General features: G+C 35.8%; 1 protein-coding gene across 1 annotated transcript in view; it reads left to right on the forward strand.

Moving 5' to 3' along the window:
- Positions 1-17,340, forward strand: part of LOC149566070 (spermidine hydroxycinnamoyl transferase-like) — an 86,379-nt gene extending 69,039 nt beyond the window's left edge. Inside the window, exon 2 of the mRNA XM_089819504.1 lies at positions 15,885-17,340. Within this exon, the coding sequence (XP_089675630.1) occupies positions 15,885-16,946 (1,062 nt within the window). The 3' untranslated portion in view covers positions 16,947-17,340. The remainder of the gene's footprint in view (positions 1-15,884) is intronic.
- Positions 17,341-19,119: the final 1,779 nt, after the last annotated feature.

Raw genomic sequence — 19,119 nt, forward strand, 5'->3', positions numbered from 1 at the left:
AGGTATTAAAAGGAATTTAATATCTATATCTGCACTTGAAGATGATGGTTATAGAATTGCATTCATGGAAGGTACTAGCTTGGCCTAAGAATTCAACCATAAAGAAGGCTCTAACAATAGGAGTAAGACAAGGACTATTATATGAGCTATGCACTAAGACAAACTTTGCACTTGTACATGAGACTTCAGATTCAAATGAAATATGGCATAGAAGATTAGGTCATATCAACTTTCATGCCCTAACGTCCATGGAGAAGTTAGTAACCGGATTGCCCAAATTAAGCCATATTCGCAATGAATCCTGCAAAGGTTGTGCCTTAGGGAAAAACACTAAAAAGTCATTCCCTCATAGTTTGAGCAAAACTAAAGATGTGTTAGAACTAGTGCACTCTGATCTATGTAGACCCATGTCTTTGCCATCTATAGGAGGGTTCCTATACTATGTGATATTTGTTGATGATTTTTCAAGGAAGACATGGATATACTTCCTTAAGTGCAAAGAATCTAAAGAGATTCTTTCTAAGTTTAAAAAATTCAAAACAATCATTGAAAACTCCTCCGGAAAGAAAGTTTCGAGAACAAATAATGGGAAAGAGTACACTTCTGAAATATTTAAAGAGTTCTGCAGACTTGTTGGGATTAAGAGGGAGTTTACAGTCCCCTACAATCCTCAACAAAATGGAATTGCTAAAAGGAAAAACAGATTTATTGTAGAAGTTGCTAGGGCTATGATTTTGGATCAAAACTTGAGCATGTCATTTTGGGCTAAAGCATCTAATACAAAGTCTATATTCAAAATAGATTTCCTCACTCATATTTGGACAATAAGACCCCTGAAGAAGCAATTTTAGGAAAGAAACCTAACAGTCACTTAAGGATATTTGGATGTCTTGTGTATGTTCATGTACCTAAGGAGAAAAAGACAAAGTTAGAACTTTCTGGAAGAAAATGAATTCTTATTGGTTTTAGTGAAATAGTAAAAGGATATAGAATCTACATACCTAGACAAAAACAAATAGAACTCAACAGAGATGTCATTTTTGAAGAAGATATTGCCTTCAGAAGAGCCAAAACTTCTAATGAATTAGATATAGTTCAAATATCCCAAGAAGAGGCTCTTGCTCCTAAGATTTAGAGGGAGTTCCCTAAAGAGACTTCAAATAAAACCGAGATCCTAATTAAGACTCGAGAAGAGAGTTTTGATCATTCTAAAAGGCCACTTTGGACAAGAAAAATTATACATGAAGGAGCTGGATTTGCAGCGCCTTTAGAGACTTTCTGAGAAAGCAAGGGACTTGGAAAATTGACATCAATTCTTTCATGTGTGAGAGTCCAAACCTTGAACCTTCAAGTACTTTAGAAGCACTTAAGCTTGGAAAGATGCAATGGTGGAAGAGTATTAGTCAATACTAAAAAATGTTGTTTGGGATATAGTTCCTAGACTTAAGGGAAAATCTGTTGTCTTCAAAATGACTCTTCAAAGTTAAGTATGCTGCAGATGGTAGCATTGAAAAACATAAAGCTCGTTTTGTGGCTAGAAGTTTTTCTCAAAAGGAAGGAATCAACTCTGAAGAAAATTTTGCACCAGTTGCCAGGTATACCTCATTTAGAGCTGTAATAGTCATTGTAGCAGCCAAAGGTTGGAAAATCCATCAAATGGATGTAAAAACTACTTTTCTAAATGGAAAAATTGAGGAAGAAGTATACTTGGAACAACCAAAAGAATTTGTGACTAATGATGTTGCCTCTTATGTATGTAAATTAAAGAGGGCTCTATATGGACTCAAACAGGCTCCCCAAGCCTAGTATGAAAGGATTGACAAATACCTTTCTAAGTCTTGGATTCACCAAGAATGTGGCTGATCCAAATCTTTACTTTAAGGTAACTAAAGGAGATATGCTAATTCTAGTTCTTTATGTTGATGACCTTCTGATTACAGGGGAAGAACATCTCATTAATCTATGTAAGAAAAATTTGGCTTCTAACTTCTAAAATTGAAATGAAGGACTTGGGAATTCTTTATTACTTTCTTGGTTTGGAAGTGCATCAGAAGTTTCGGAATATCTTTCTAAATCAAAAGAAGTATATTGTCGATATTTTAAAAAGATTTGGAATGTGGGACTGTCGACCTATGTCTACACCTATGGAAACCAACTTACACAAGCTAAAGGAATCAAGTGCTGAATCTAGACTAGTTGATCCCACTTTATACAAACAAATAATTTGGTCTCTAATGTATCTTGTAAATACTCGACCTGATATCTGCTATGTTGTGAATGCATTAAGTCAGTCCATGTGTGAACCTCGTGAGATTCATTTTGTTGCTTTGAAGCATATTTTAAGGTATCTCAAAGGTACTCTTGGGTATGAACTTAAATATGAGAATACCAGCTTGGAATTACATAGATTACTAATTTTTATTGGGCCGGAAGTGTAAAAGACTGGAAAAGCACATCGGAATGTTGTTTCAGCTTAAGATCAACTATGATCTCTTGGATTTGCAGAAAGAAAGCTTCAGTTGCTCAAAGTTCTACGAAGGCAGAGTATATTGCTGCAGCAATGGGAGCCAAAGAAGTAGTGTGGCTTTGAAAGTTGCTCTCTAACTTGTTTTGTGAGCCTATGAAACCTACGAATATTCACTATGATAACCAAAGTTGTGTCAAGTTATCTATGAATCCGGTATTTCATGATAGCTCCAAGCATATAGAAATTCCTTATCACTACGTAAGAGACATGGTGGAAAGAAGAGTTATTCAGTTGGAATATATTAATACAAGATCAAACAACTGACATTCTCGCCAAGGCTCTTCCTAAAGTGAAGGTTGATCATTTCAGAAAGAAACTTGGCTTGGTTGAAATGTAAGTTTATGAGATTGAGTCTCAACTTTGTAAATTTGTATTATTTTAATAAAGATGTTTAAAGTGTAAACTCTTTTGTCATATGTGTGACTCTGACTCGTGGGCCTACCCTGTGTTCATTACTTAAAAGGTGACAATCTTTTATAATGAAATGTTGATTCTAATAATATAAGGTGACAACTTTATAATTATTAGATTACTATCATGATGAATATCATGTGACTTGATATTCATGGAAAAATCATGATAGTTAAAAGAGCATGTTGATGGATATCATGTGACTTGATATCTGTTGAAGATCAATATGTTCAAACTCATGGTGGATATTATGTGACATAATATCTATGGATATACCATGACCTTTTATGATGGATATCATGTGACTTGATATCTATGTACACACCATAAGTGGAAAGAATATCATGAGACTTGATATTCTTAAATATATCTAGAGGATATTACTTTTCAAATAAGGAGAACTTATATATATGCACTATGCACTTTTTCTTCCCTAGCTAAGAGGGAGTGTTAATGTATGTAGCTTTGGTCTGACATTACTGTGATCAGCATATACATATGTATATATGTACAACAATATGATGCACATACTTTTATACATATATGCATACATACGTTATGTATGTGATCATTCATAGTTTGAAACCGATGACATATTTTCAGAAATCATTAAGGCATGATCAAAACTACTTTTGATTCCTTTGATATTTAGATCATTATTGATCTATCATTTATATCGGACCATAGATCCTAATGATTGGTAATACATTGATTACATTGGTTAAAGTCCATAACAAATCGTGAAGATTAGTTACCTCCGAATAGGTGTGGGATGAATGGTCATGTCTCTGAATGGAGAAATGAACATTCATTCCCACACCCTTTCCACTTGATATATATAGCAATCTGCGCAAAGTAAACAAGGCATTGAAATCTATTAATGCAAGCACATCAAAGGATTGAAGAAAATTCTGAGTTTCATAATATTGTTTTGTCTCTATTATTACTACACTAACTTCTATAGATTCTAGAAGCAAATCAATCCATTGGCATTAGTGTTCATACCTGCAACGAAAGTGTGCATCATTCTACAATCGAATTAAAATTTGGTAAGAAACTTTACAGGCAATTTTTCCTTCTGTCCTGCCATTGTTAATTTCTTCTGAATCTATGGTACTTACTGTACACCCGTGTTATTCTGTGTACTTGCGTTGTTCTAGGTACCCATGCTATTCTAAGTAGCCATGTTGTTCTGCACAATCACGTTACCCGGTGTGAAGAGATCTTCTTCAAGTGAAGTTGTTTCATTAATTGCAGGTTTATAATAGTCCATTTCATTGATTGTAGGTTTTAAACAACTTTTATGGTTTAGATTTTGTAGCGAAGTTGATTGCTTCAAAGGTAGCTGCAGTATATTGGTTGTATTAGAGTAGAGCAATGGAAGCATGATGGATACAAGTCCACTAGATGTGAGCATCACTTTTGCAAAAAGAGAGTAGTACTTGTTAGCTTGATTGCATATCATTTCTCTTTAGGCCCGCAAATTGACGAGTCAATATCTTTATGTATGAAGACAGATAAGAAGAGATTAAATGATTGTTATAATGAGAGCTATACTTCATAATGGTATGAGATGTACTCTTCTTTGGTAGGAGAATATATCGCTTGTAGGATGTAAAAACCTCAGCTGGCTATATCCTTAACAATCATCAATTTTCCTTTGCTAATCAATAGTCTAACATTTCGTCAAACTTTTGGCAATCTTTACTGTTATTTTTGCAAATTTGATAATTTGATTTTTGAAATTACACTAGAGAATGCAATTGGGCACTTACAATTTCAGACCAATTTAATACTAAGAAGTTTGTATGAATGTCAACATTAATTCATAATTCTGCCCTACAAATTGTGCAATTATATAATTATAAAGGACAAAGGATTTTCTCCAACTTTAATTCATTACCAACAATGTTTCAAACAAATAATAGCAACAATAATATTTAAAATGCCAAGAACCTAGAAATATAATTGGCTTTGACTTTTAATTTGTAATCCAATGTGAATCTACAGCAGCCCCAATAATAAATATCGCAGGCCATATAAATTGAACATAACGCTTGAAAATTGTAATACGGCCCCTTAGAAATGTCACACAAACCCTCCTTAGGTGAACATGACCCTGCAATTGATAAACTGCTGCCCTATAGTGAAACAGCAGCCCTATAACATTCAGATTGAACTCATAGCCAAGATGTAGAAGCATAAAATTAATAATTCAGCCTTCAATTCGCTCTCCAGAATCTAGTCTTTAACACTTGTTCAATCAACTTCTCAATAACAATAGATACAATAGAGAAGCAATCATAATTTTCTTTACCTCAACAACAAATTGCAAGATAAACTCAGAATCTAACCCTTATACTTCAGCAAGGGCACAAAACCACAGGCTCATAATTGTTACAAAGACAACAAGCAAAGAGATAAACAAATAATCAAATGCTTTACTCATCAAATGAGCTCATATTTATAGTCTCCAAATGGCACAAAGTATCCCAAATGAACTTCACTTAAGAAGCTTCCCATACACAACATTAAAATATAATAAAATGTCATTATAATCTGATTTATTAATTGCTTTTAGCTCTAAAAATGACCTTTTTTTTACCATAACTTAAAATTATGACAGGTAAGGCCATTGTTTCTTGTTCCCATGATTTAAAACCTTTTGTCCCGGTTCCAACGAGCTATGATACTGAGGTGACCGATCAACAACACTATCAAAACTAGCAACCTCAGCGTATTTATATCAATAGTAATAATTTACCCGTCTTGTGAAAACAACTAAAGAGGCATCAGAATCAAAATTTGACAACACCAAAGTGATCTTGATGATGAAAGATGATGAATGAACCTAACAGGGTGACTTATTATAAATAGACGCTCCCTCCAAGATCCTTGGAGCTCAAACTAGAAGCTCAAAATAAAAACTAAGAGCATCGTCCAACTCCTCTAACTCAACTGAGCTCACCGGAACCAATAGATTATAGTAAGTCCCTCAAACAGAGCCAAAACACACCCTAGGCTGCTGGAAAGCCTATAATTACACAATTAAGACCCTCAAATCCCATTGTTAGCTCACAAGGGTTGCAATGGTGAATTGACTTGGCCAACTGTAGGAACCTCCTAAAAATGGGGACATTATAGGATTTTTGGATTTTCTAGTTAGTTGTTATCTTGGGTTACAAAGAGGTGAAACTAAGTATGAGTTGAAGTCTTTTGCTAATGAGAAAGGAACTAATTGTAGGATTTGGGACCGAAGTGCAGTTTCTTGTTATGAGGTTTGATCACAGGATTGGAGTTGTGGTCAAAATTTCAGTGTTGGTTCCGCTCTTCACTTTCCAATCAGCACCCAAAGGACTATGGCTTTTAGCATGCAAATGAGTTTTTATGCATTTCTAGTCGAACAAATGATTAGTAGATGGTTAAGAATTGATGGTAAAGACATTTTCTCATTGGAGATGGATTTTCAACTACTTCCATTCTCATGACTCCTATGTATTCAATGATATTTCTGATTGTTTGTTGTTGCCTTAGTTTTCACATGCTGTTTATGGTGGCCTCAATCTTGGGTCAGTTCAATTTTGAGCACTTGTAATCTTCAGTACGACTAGTTATGGGAAATTCTTTGAGCATAGTTCAATTATTCAACACTATCTCTTGGGAGAGTTTGGAACAATGCAATCTTTTTGAGGTGTTCCTTGTCAATCTTTCAAAAGATAATTGGTTGATCATAGTGAGATGGGTTAGCCTATGTATTCAAGGTGGAGATTAAGTTACGATAGGGCATGTTTTTGGTTGGCAATAATAGAGGCATTCCGTGGTTGATAGATTGCAAAGTCGTAATAGTGATTGATCTTCATTTTCATGATGTCATGTGGAGTGATACTTGGGTCTATGTTATATGGTTGAGCACAGTTTTCTTCTATTGCCTAGGACCATGATTGGCAATGAGTTTTCTGATGTAATCTTCTTAAGTTCCTTGCTTAGGATTTTAGTTTTGGGTTTGATAACATTTTCTTTATGGGGTTCTAGCAGAGGAGATTGTAGTTTGCATATGTTGGTTTATTAGTTATGATCAAAGTAGTGCAGTATCAATGTGGTGGTTATGTAGAATTGTAGGGGCACCGGGATAGTTCTCAAGCTGGACTGATTGGCCGGCTCAAGATTGATTCAAAACATTGAGGTTACATGGTTAGCAGCTCACCAGTTAATAGGAATGTTGCAAAGTACTGAGTTTTCTGGATTAGATTGTGTTTGTTTATTTCATCAACGTTTCGGATCACACTACATGATCCATCATCAGGATAAGGAATGTTGCAGCCTATGTCGACATCCCAAAACTCACTCCTATAGTTTTTCAGTTAAATCCTTTCGAAGAGCATTTTCTTGAGGAGATGACTAAGTTTATGTAGTGCTTGATTTCTCTTCTTGGTAGAGATTGGCAGGATTCCTCTAGTTTGGGCACCTTGTGTCTACAGTAGATGGTGTTGCAATTTCCCTAGGCTGGCTTAGGACCCTACGATCATTCTTGGTTTCCATATGGAGTAGTTAGTTGATTGTGGATTGCATTGGCATTGCTGGAGGATAAAAAATATCTGGGAAGGGCAGAGTGTAATATCCCCTTTCTAGCACAAGTCACATGAGTTTGTCATTAGCCTATTTCTCCATGGTCTTGTTGGCTAATGAGGACAACAAAGGGACTTTGAGGCCATTTGGCCTAGGTAATTTTCATTGCTTGTCAATCTCAGGTGTCTAGATGAAGTTTTGGCATACTTACTATTTATAGTAAGTCAATTGGGTCAGATTGATATCATTAGTGAATCATAAATAATATGCTGTCAATAATTGTTAATATCAACTAAAGATTTTAACAATCGGTTGTGATTATTAATATATCCATCAATAAGTTAAGTTATAAAGCCAAATTAAAATATTTAACTTAATTGGGGACTTAATTTTAAGGGAAAGTTATTTTAAGTGACATGGGGAAATATTGAATAAAAGCACTTGTGAGAAAATAGTACAGAAGTGTTTGCAAAAAAATTGCTTAAAAGCATTTACATAAAATTATTGCAAAAAAGCACTAGTCAGAAAATAGAAGGAAAAAATAGAACCCCCAAAAATAAGGAAAGACAAAAGTGATGGGGAAAGTGATCATGTTGTGCCACATTGACAGGATGAGTGAGTGAGCTCTTATAGGAGTGTTATAAAATAAATGATCTCCAAGAGCTCACTTTCAGGCATGTTGGATGAAATAAGACATTTATGAAATGTTGTAGAGTTCTTCAAGACTATGTGAGGATGAAATACCTCATAAATGACATTATTTTCATTGTTGAAAGACACAGTCAAGAGACTCAGTGAGCAATACTGTCTATTACTCAGTGGGTATCTAATCCAGCTTTAAGCATGCATTCAAAAGTTCTTGTTTCTGATTTGGGTTTGAATTTCATAGCAAACAGTGGATAAATGTTGAGAGTATAATAGACTGCTGGGACCAGTCTATTCTGTGCTGAACTTCCCTGCTGAAGCCATATATTTAAGATCTGGTTGTCCCAATATAGAGCTGTGAGTACAAAGAAAGCTGGGTGTGAGAACTTAATAGGGGTTTAATCAGGTTTTGAAGAGTTTCAAAGGCAACTGGAAGAGACTTGACAAATGCCAAACATCATTTTTCATTTCTGTATTTGTCTGAGGCTGAGAAACTACGCATCTAGTGCTGGGAACAGTATTCTGTCAAAGACCAGACTATTGTTCAGCATCATTTCTTTGGCCACACCAGATAGGAATTGGAAAATACTAAACAGTATTTTGTCAAAGACCAGACTATTGTTCAGCATCATTCTTCTTGGCTGCACCAGATGGAGTTGGAAAATACTCGTCTAAGATTTCAAAGTGTATACTACTGTTGTATGAGCTGCAAATCGTCATTTCCAGTATAATGATTTGATGGTATGTCTTAAACCATTTGGTAATTATCCTTAATTGAAATAGTAATCAGTTTAAGGAGATTTGTATTTCAGATCTGGCTTGAATATTTTGGAAACATCTAGTGTATAACTTGTGCGCTATTTTCTGAGATGTCTTTCAATTGGATTCATATTATGACTGGGTAAACCGGTATCAAACACATCAAAAGACTCATCATAATCGGAAAAGAAAATTAGAACAAGGGCAACCTTCAAATAAGAAAAACATGGTAAAAGAGCTTCCCTCACTTGAGAAGTTTGAGTGCTATTTGTTCTAGTTGCCTTTTTGGTAAACAACATTGAGCACCATTCCATTCTAGTGAGCATTGTGCAAGCCAACCTTTAGTTGGTGCATGCCATTTTGCATGTACCCATGGCACCTAGCCATGATGGTTTTAGGTACTTTCATCTTTTTGCTAATGAACACAAAATAAAAATGTGGGTATATTGTTTGCAGACAAAAAATGAAGCCTTTTCCTACTTCAAAGAGTTTCACAAGTTTTTGGATAAAGATATAAATCGTAGTATTTGTATCCCCCACTCAGAGAGGGGAAATATACTGAAATAGGATTCTCCACCTACTTGAAGGACAATGGAACTCGTCATCAACTAACAATATCATACACACCTTAACAAAATGGACATCTTGAATGAGATACTTGCATCATCATGGAGATTGTACATAGCATATTGCAGGATTCTCATTTCGGACATGCATATTGAACTGAAGAAGTGTGTATAGTAATTTCTTATTATGTCCTCACCAAAAGGAGAGTTCACAGCAGTATTGATTAAATCAAGTCACGATCTTTCAACTGTCTTCTAGATGGCTGGCTTATACAAATAACATCAATTTAATAAGAAGTCTTTGAAAATTAATTTAAGGGTAATGATCTTTAAATTAAATAATGAAAATATTCCAAGGCAGCAATTTCCTAGAATAAAAGATAATTAACTTATAATTAAGGCTCAAAGAGTTGCGACTCTTTCAAAATGGCGGAGATAATGAAGAGTTGTGACTTCGCCCATATATTGTAAGATTAAGGAGAAGAATACAATTGAAATAGGATATCGAACAAGTAGATAAGCATTTGACCAAGCAAGAGATATGCAGCCTCGGAATTAATAAGTTAGACAACAATTCATATTCTGATCAAGTATTTTGGTATGAAGTATAATGCATGATATTCTGAATTGGCTGATTTGTTATTTGTCTTCCATTTGATGGGAAGTAGGAATGTATGCAGATAAGAAATTGCACAGAGAGAGAGTTTAGCTGATTTGTTATTCGTCTTCCATTTGATGGGAAGTAGGAATGTAAGCAATTGCAGAGAGAGAGAGAGAGAGAGTTTGGCTGATTTTTTATTCATCTTCCATTTGATGGGAAGTAGGATTGTATGCAGATAACAAATTGCAGAGAGAGAGAGAGAGAGAATTAATTATGATAAAGATTTCTTTAGAGCTTTCATTCAATCTTCCATCCCATTGTGGAGTGGAGAATGGGCATATAAGGGATGCAAGTAGACCAAGCACGAGTAGGCCTTTGAGGCTGAATGATGGGTGTCGTTACATGCTCCTAGGCTTGATGGATAGGCTCGAGGCGCCTTGTATGATATTTAAGGGGCTCCATGAAAGGTTCCATGCAAGTAGACCAAGCACGAGTAGGCCTTTGAGGCTGAATGATGGGTGTCGTTACATGCTCCTAGGCTTGATGGATAGGCTCGAGGCGCCTTGTATGATATTTAAGGGGCTCCATGATGTGGGTGGTTTGCTGGAAAAAGCCTTTAAGGGAATCCCACATGTACATTATATGATGAGGATTCAGTTGGTAGGTTGACGCAAGAGAGTGGTCTTGATCTCTTGCCAACAAGTTTGATTGCTTAGGTTTTATGTACCAAGTTATATTGGAGATAGTGTACTAGTCTGGGTTAGGACTCGCCAAGAATTATTACTTATAAGCACCTTAGGGGAGTTGATGGATAGTGAACTAGTCTGGATTAGGACTCACTGAGAATTATTACTTATAAGCACCTTAGGGGAGTTGATAGTGTGGATGGGCCTCGGTGTAGTTTAGTGTGGAAGGGTTCCATGGTTTGAGACACTCTCAAAAAAGGGCCCCCAATTATATCTTTGTTTCCTCATCTTCAACCCCTTTGCAATATTATTGTTGAAGGGTTTGAGTAGGATGGCTGATTTTAAGACCCCTAAGCTCTAGGTTCATTTGGAGGTAACGTGTTGGAAAGACCATCATGAATCACCTTTTGGTGGTTCTAAAGAAAACTGTCAAGAACTTGCTGGGAATTTAATCAGTAAGCTCTGCAGTGCTCTTAAGGAAAGGGATGTTTTGGCTTGGGGTTTGGATCTGAAAAACAAATTTTTTGTTGCCTATAGCTACCTAGAGTTGGATGGTCATTGCATGGTCGGGGCATGCGCCTTAGTGGAAGCAGGTTTGGAGTAATTTCTATTGGCCTAAATACAATTTTTTTCTTTGGCAGGTTTCCCAAACCAAGTGCCTCGCCTGGGAGAATGTATGGAAGAGAGGCTTTCGAGGTCCTAGATGTGACCTCTGTAAAAGTATTGAAGAATGTATTTCTCGTATCTTCTTCCAGACTTCTTGCTCAAGGGAGATATGACACCTGTGGTGGGGAGCAGGGAATTATGCTTGTTTCCATGACCCCTCCTTAGTAGAGTTTTGGGAAAGTTTGGGTCAGCTTCCAGTTAAGGGCTCTTGTCTACAACTTGCTTGGGTTCTTGGCCTGAATTTCATCATCTGTAAGTTATGGTTAGAAAGAAATCAAAGGAATCTTTCAAGATTCAAGAAAGGTGGGTGTTCCTGTGTGGCATAAGACTGTAAATAGGCTCCAAGAAATTATTCCAGCAAAATGTAATCTTTCTATTCCTGCGGACTCTAGTGATTTGGTTTTGTAAAGAACTTGAATCTTGTCGGCAGTGGTGTGGGTTCCTTTGTCAGGAGGAATTGAGGCAGGCCAAGCAAAACATCCATAGAGAGGAGAAGTGGCTCCCTTCTCCCAAGGGACTTTTAAAAGTAGTAATGATGGTTCTTCCAGGAGAATATTGGGCATGCAAGAATTGGTGATATTGGTACAGGCAGCGATGGAGGTGTTGTGTTCTTTTTCTGTACATATAAGGAGCAACACTCCAATAACCTTATGGAGGCTATAGCTATTCTTCATGCTATAGAAAGAGGGTGTTCTCTTGGATGGTAGAGGATTGCATGTGAATCCGACTCTCAGATTGTAATTGATATGCTGATGGAGGTAACTGGCATTGAGCCTTGGTGGTAAAGCAAATCTTCAATCTGTGCTCTTCTTTGGAATATATATATATATATTCTCTATGAATGGAATAGAGAAGCAGATTGTCTGGCAAAATGGGCTTTTGAGAATCTGGATAGGTGGGACACGGAAGACTGGAGCCTCTTGTGCCAAGGATTCATTTTGATGGATGCCAGAATGCAAGTACATATCAACTAGAAGCACACTCTTGTGCTAAGTTTGGCTCATGACTTGATGTTGACACGAGCCCTCCATATTACTTATTTAGTCTAAATTGCATTCTTATGCAACTTAGCTACGTGAATCTAAGCGCATATGTGTGTGATTCCATCTTGGCAAGTTACCACCATCAGCTAAAACCTGTTCCTAGATTATAACCTCTCATCGATCTAAGAGGACATGCCCCATCAAGATTACATCCTTCCTAAAATGACCCCACCTATACAACATCCATCATCATTACATAAACTCAGAAAATTGTCTTACTCCATAATGCTTCACAAGCTTCTGATCAGACCAACACTAACCAAAAAGGAAGAGTCAATCATCATTAATTTTTTTCTAATATATAAATAACTACTTCATGAAGAATTACAAAATCTTAGACCAGCATTCAAAGTATAAACCTTTGGTATATGACAATGACTGCATGACATATGACACCAACTTTATATATCTGATATCTGACAGGTTTGTGATCCAGATTATATAGCAGCGACCAGTCATTGATTAATATACATTGAATGGTCAAGCATCTAAGAAGAAAATTGTATTAGAGAAAAGAGACAAAGGAACAATTATTGGTCAATTATAGAGACAGTTGTGTACAACAAGCATCAAGGTGGCAAGTCCAAAAGAGGTGATCTTAGAAAACACAAGCAAGTGATTTTTTACGAAGTAAGCCAATACAAAGAAAGAATACGATCTTGAGGAGTAATGTGTTTTCAGTTAGTAATGATTCTTTAAATGATGTGATGTCAGAAGTACTGTGATTAACTGAACAAACAAATAGTTCTAAAGAGGCACATTTACTTCCTAAAGAGAAAACACTACCAAGGGACATCTCTTTCCTTGAGACATTGAAATAATAATATGGAAGATTATGATGGGGAGGAAAGAATCAAAGAGTTCTGATCAAATATATAAGACAGTTATAATTTGCAAATGAAGGAAGATTGATCAAGTAGGAGTCTGAATGAATGAATAATATTCAGCAAACAAGGTCGGATGCATGACGTGTAGACTCTGATCTTATTAATTTGCTATTCAATTTTCCATGTAGGAATGGTAGTAGTTGACATATCAATATGTTTCATCATTGCTACTACAGTGTTAGGCATAATTAAGAATAAAGAGATTCCTTAACACTTCATCCAACAAACCATCCCATTATGGAGGGAGGATATGGTACATGCAAGGAAGGCATGTAGTGTAAGGTCCATTCAAGTAGTATGACCAGAGAGGGACTAGGAGGCCAAATCGTGGGTGTCATTTTGTGCTCACTTGATGGATAGGCTCGAGATGCCTTGTGTGAACCCTCATGGCACTTCATGACATGGATGGGTTATTGTGGAAGATCCTAAGGTAATTTTTCATGCACATTATGACGAAATAGATATAAGGGATGCAAGGGGCACCTATTTAGCATCAAGTAGTGGTGATCCAAGAGGGACTAGGGACTGGGAGGCCAAATGGTGGGTGTCATTCTATGCTCCTAGGCTTGATGGAAAGGAATAAGCTCGAGGTGCCTTATATGTTTTCTAAGGAACTCCATTAATAAAATTAGTTATATCATATGATTGAGTAAATGTTCCTTACCCTAGTGGGAAATATATGTTTTATGGATCATGTTTCAATGATTACCTAACATAATTGTAATGTCTAAACCGCAATCTATCTTATTCCATGATTAGTAAATGATATCACTAACACTATTCCATTTCTTTCTCTACTTATATTGAAATTTAGGGCAAAATCTAGGGCATTGGAAATGGGGACATTACAGAGACTAATAAGTCATTGCCATCACAGCCATTTTAATATCCTCCAAGTAATAATTAACTAATCAAATTGTCTTTCCTAATTGCTTTTAATGAAACAATTAATACAATAATTCAGTGATTAACCTGCATTATGTAAACGCGATGTGATGTTTACAACCGCTGAATTTTCCATGACTGCTATTCCTTCTTTCCCAATGCAATTGAAACTCTTTAACAAGTTTTTGTGTTTTGATCCCTTACTGAAAGTTTTCACACATTGTTGCAGGTTTATAACTTTATACCAAGGTTGCATGGGTACGTGGGTACGGGAACGGGAACGGGTACGGGAGCGGGTACGGGTACGCATATTTTTCAAAATAGGGGACGGGGGTACGTGTGTAAGCCTAATTTTTTCTATATAATTAATATTTTATAGAAAATATAAAAATCAAAATATCTGTCATGAGTCATGACATTGAGCATTCAAAACAAGAAATTTGAAAATATAAGCCATAAGTCAAATATATATATATATATATATATATATATATATATGGTATTGTTGAATGTTTAAAGTATTTTTCATAATTGGGGACGGAGGTACTTGGGTATGTCAAACTTACTTAAAAATTACACTTTTATATTTAAAAAAAATCTGATTTTATGAGTCATGACAATGGTTTTTCAAAACAAGAACAGTGATAAAGTTTGCAAATGTAATGTACTGTTTTCAGTTTCATATGTTTGAAATAATAATACATGATAAATGCTTAGATGCATAACAAAGAAGGCAGACTTTAAACATGAACAAGAAGATCCTAAACCATATGACAATGACGTATTGCAAATGATAAACTTTTAACTTGAACAGTGATAAAGTTTATTGTTAATGAGTATCAAAGTTTCAAACTGATTTGGTATTGAATTAAGTTTGATAAACAACAAGCTAATACAAAAACAAAAAACCAAAAAAAAAAAAATCAGAATCTTAATCAAGGTCCTTAGCTATGATGCTCTCCACCGAGTACCCGGTACGTGGGATACGTGTACCCGGTACTTGGGTACGTGGGTACGAGTACCAGGGGTGTGGGTACGAGTACCCATGCAACCTTGCTTTATACTGATGTGAGCTTCATTCTTTAAATGTTTATTATCTATTCACCTGTCTGTGATTAACTTGGCACCTATAGATGCTTCTCAGAATTCCTAAAACTAAAGTCTCTCTCTAAGTTGATGTTTTAGCATTTTCTTCCTACTACTAGCATTTAATCATTACGGTGATATATCTTGTAGATTCTCCCTTGTAGCTAGCTATATCCTTTTATTCTTGTGTGAAATAGCTTTATGATTTTCTATTTTCCTACTTTTATGTTACAGTTCATTGGAGATGCATTCACTGTTTCTTTTGCCTATTCTCAGCTATTTGTACCTTCACAATCCATCCCGTCATCTATTTGGGTTCCCATTTCTCCTGCTAGTGTTTGTTGTCTGACTGATGCATGTGATGTTTGGCAATTTATTTGCAGAGTAGGAAGCTAAATTTCAAAGCTATTTATATTATTGCATTGTGATCAATAATGATATTTTGTTCCACATTAATGATCTCTCCCTCAAGCTTTGGATTTTTATTTAGCTTTAATAATAAATAAATTCTACTTATTTTCTAAATGGAGATTTGAGATGTTGAGATGGCATATAGGTAACAGCATTTAATGGGGGTGGCATTTGCATTGGGACTCGTCTTCATCATATAGTAGCAGATGGAAACTCATATTGGCATTTCATGCAATCATGGGCTGAGTGTTGCAGAGGAGTGCCCATTTCCAGATATCCTGAGCACAAAAGAGACTTCTTTAGACTTTCCAACATCATTAGCAATACAAGCAATATTGCTGCAGCAGACAGCAAATGCACTTTCCATGAAAGCAAAGAAGCACAGAGAAAAAGCTGCAAAACAGATGGAGAAACACAAAATTTGCAGCCTCAGATGCCAGGCCATCAAAATGAAAGCAGTGAAACCAAACTGTTGGATTCTAACCAGATGCACAAAATTAATGAAGTAAACAGACCTGTTGAGAAGGGTAATCAGGCTAAAGATTTGATATACAGAACATTTCATTGTAGTAAAGAGATGATTCAGAAGCAAAAGGCTCAGACTGAGAAAAATGGAAACCAAGCTTTTAGCTCTTTTGTGACAGTTGCAGCTCATTTTTGGAGATGCATAGTTAAAGCTCGACAGATCCCAGATGAATGGCCTGTCTCAATGCTTCTGCTAGTGGATGTCAGAAATCGAGCGAATCCTCCCTTGTCTTCAGCTTATTTTGGCAACTGCGTACAAATTACATTTGCCAATTCAACTGCTAGAGAACTGTTGAGCCAAACAGTGTCCTTTGCATGCAGCCTCATAAAAGAAGCAGTTAACAAGTGCACAGAAGAAAGTCTTATAAATATGATAAAATGGGAGGAATCTAATTGGAGGAACAAGGATCGCAAGAAACCTGAGAAGGATCCTATGAGAGAGAGGTGTACTGTGCATGTTGTTAGTTCTCCAAGGTTTCCTGTGTATGAGGTTGATTATGGGTGGGGGAGGCCAGTGAATGTGCAAGCTGCATCAATGAATGAAATTGGACCGATGGTATTGTTTCCTGGCAGAGATGGTGGTGGTACAATGGATATCTCTACCTGTCTTCCTCTTTCTCAGATGGATGTCTTCCATTCCCTGTTTGTTGGATCTCTGAGTTCATTGCAACCCGACAAATGAAAGTAGGAGTCAGGACTACCATGTTCAGTAATTTAAGCTTCTATCCTAACCTTTAGTTAGGTATTTATACTTTTGTAGGCATCTTAACCATGTGAGATACTCTGATGACCAATTTTCATGAGTAGTCACTTCTCAGACGTCCTTGTTGCAATTTGAGATGCATTGCTAAATGTCACAAGGCAAGGGAACCAATAAAGAATAAAAGCACCTCTAAGAAAGTTGAAATATTTGCATTGGGAAAAAGGAAGATGCAAATTTTATCAAGCCATGGACTTGAAAATTTAAGGATTGTTAAATTTGAAAGTGATCCATAACAAAGAATATTCTATGCAAGACAACTGTGAAATGGTTGGTCCTGTTCTGCAATAATTTAATCTTTACAGTCTAACCTAAACCACTTAGCTTATAATTAACAATATGCTGCATCATCATTGGCTTGAAGGAAAAACTTAAATACTAAACAGGACTTTTCCTTTTTGTGGTTATGTTGCAAAAGCTCTGAAAAGCATAAGAAAAGGAGCATTGATATAAACCATGGCCACAGTAAATATTGTCTAAAATGCAACAATGATGTAAATAGCATATTAGTTACAGAAAAAAATGCCTAAAATACATTTTGTCACATATATGCAATAGAGTAAGCTGATAATACAACTAATACATTATATTTTGAGACAATTTGTTTTGTAGATGTATCACAATGCCAAGAACACAAATAATGGTTCTGATAAACAATAGAAATACTTGGCGATTGAGTAGTTATATGCTTTGATTAGCTTACAGTTGCATTAATGTAATGTTTCCAACAAGCTTTTTAAGATTAATATTCAAATCTGAAATATATTTAGAAAATACAATATAAAATATGTTGAAATAGTCACCATATGTACAAAATTAGAAACAGACAATACTGAATTTTCATAAACTATGTCAGGAAATTCACCCAAATTTGGTCATGGAAATTATCTTCACCCAAATGTATGTGGCTGATTTATATACTTAAAATAAACAGCAAACTGTTATACAGCACTAAACAAAATTCCTATCTGTTTAGAATACAATCATCATTTACAGACACCAACTGCTAGTTGTCATCTCATTTAATCCGCAGTTCAATGTGGTATACATGCAGTAATTACAAATTTTAGCTCATTTGCACAGATCGACACACACATCGCTCCACAATGGCAGGGACATACCGACCAGCATGGAATTCAAGAGTTGAATTTGCTTCATACATTCCACAAGAGAAAAATTCGATCATCAGCTCAAGCATAGAAACCTTCTTCACTGCAGTAAAAGGCCTTGCCAACATCGCTGAGAAGTTTTCTCCTCATGAAATTTACCATGCATGATATTGGCTTCATTGCTATTCTGAACATTGGAAATTGCCCTTCGAAATACAAGAATTTGGAATCCTTTATATACAGGAGGTATGTCCTGTCCATTTTAAAGGGGACAAGCTAATATCCAGACAAAATGCACTAAAGACAAAACAAAGTCAAACCTTCTTTTTTTTTTCAGATTTGCGAAAAATGTAGTGATTTTTTTTCCAATTTTTTTGTTGTTTTTTACTACAAACTATGCAGATCATGAAGATCAACTAATCAAGTTTTCAAAAAAAATCATGATGTTTTCAATTTTTTGAAATTGGTCAACTGTACAGTTTGTAGGGAGGATCGCCGCATCCATTTTAAAGGTCACATTTAACATGATCTTGTGTAAGGCTTTTATGCCACCCCTTGGGTGAATGTAATTTTTTTTAATTGAGGCGGCTTGTCAGCAATCCTGAGAACTCCCAAGGCTTCTTTATTAGGGCAGCATTCCCTAAAGTTGTGACAAGGTATTTTAAAAAAAACTGATTTGGCTACCCTTTATTAGTTGGGTATTTCTGATTACCCAATCACTGCCAGTGCCATCACGACTTATGAGATAATAAAAATCCAAATTGGGGCTGCTTTGACATTCTCCTAATAAAGTCCTCCTCAAGTAGGCTCCTAAAATCTAGAGAGACAAATTGAAGCCCTTTCTTTTTGTCATGGACTTTGTCAATTGGTCGTTCTTATGTTCTATAACAGATCAGAGGATGTGATTCTAAATGTTGATGTAAAGAAAAATATACACAATCTAATGTAGGAGTAATCATGGTTAAATTTTATGGGTTGTAAAAATC

This window comes from Cupressus sempervirens, chromosome 3, assembly GCF_028749045.1.
Source record: "Cupressus sempervirens isolate cs-2001-9-10 chromosome 3, ASM2874904v1, whole genome shotgun sequence".
Classification (NCBI taxonomy): domain Eukaryota; kingdom Viridiplantae; phylum Streptophyta; class Pinopsida; order Cupressales; family Cupressaceae; genus Cupressus; species Cupressus sempervirens.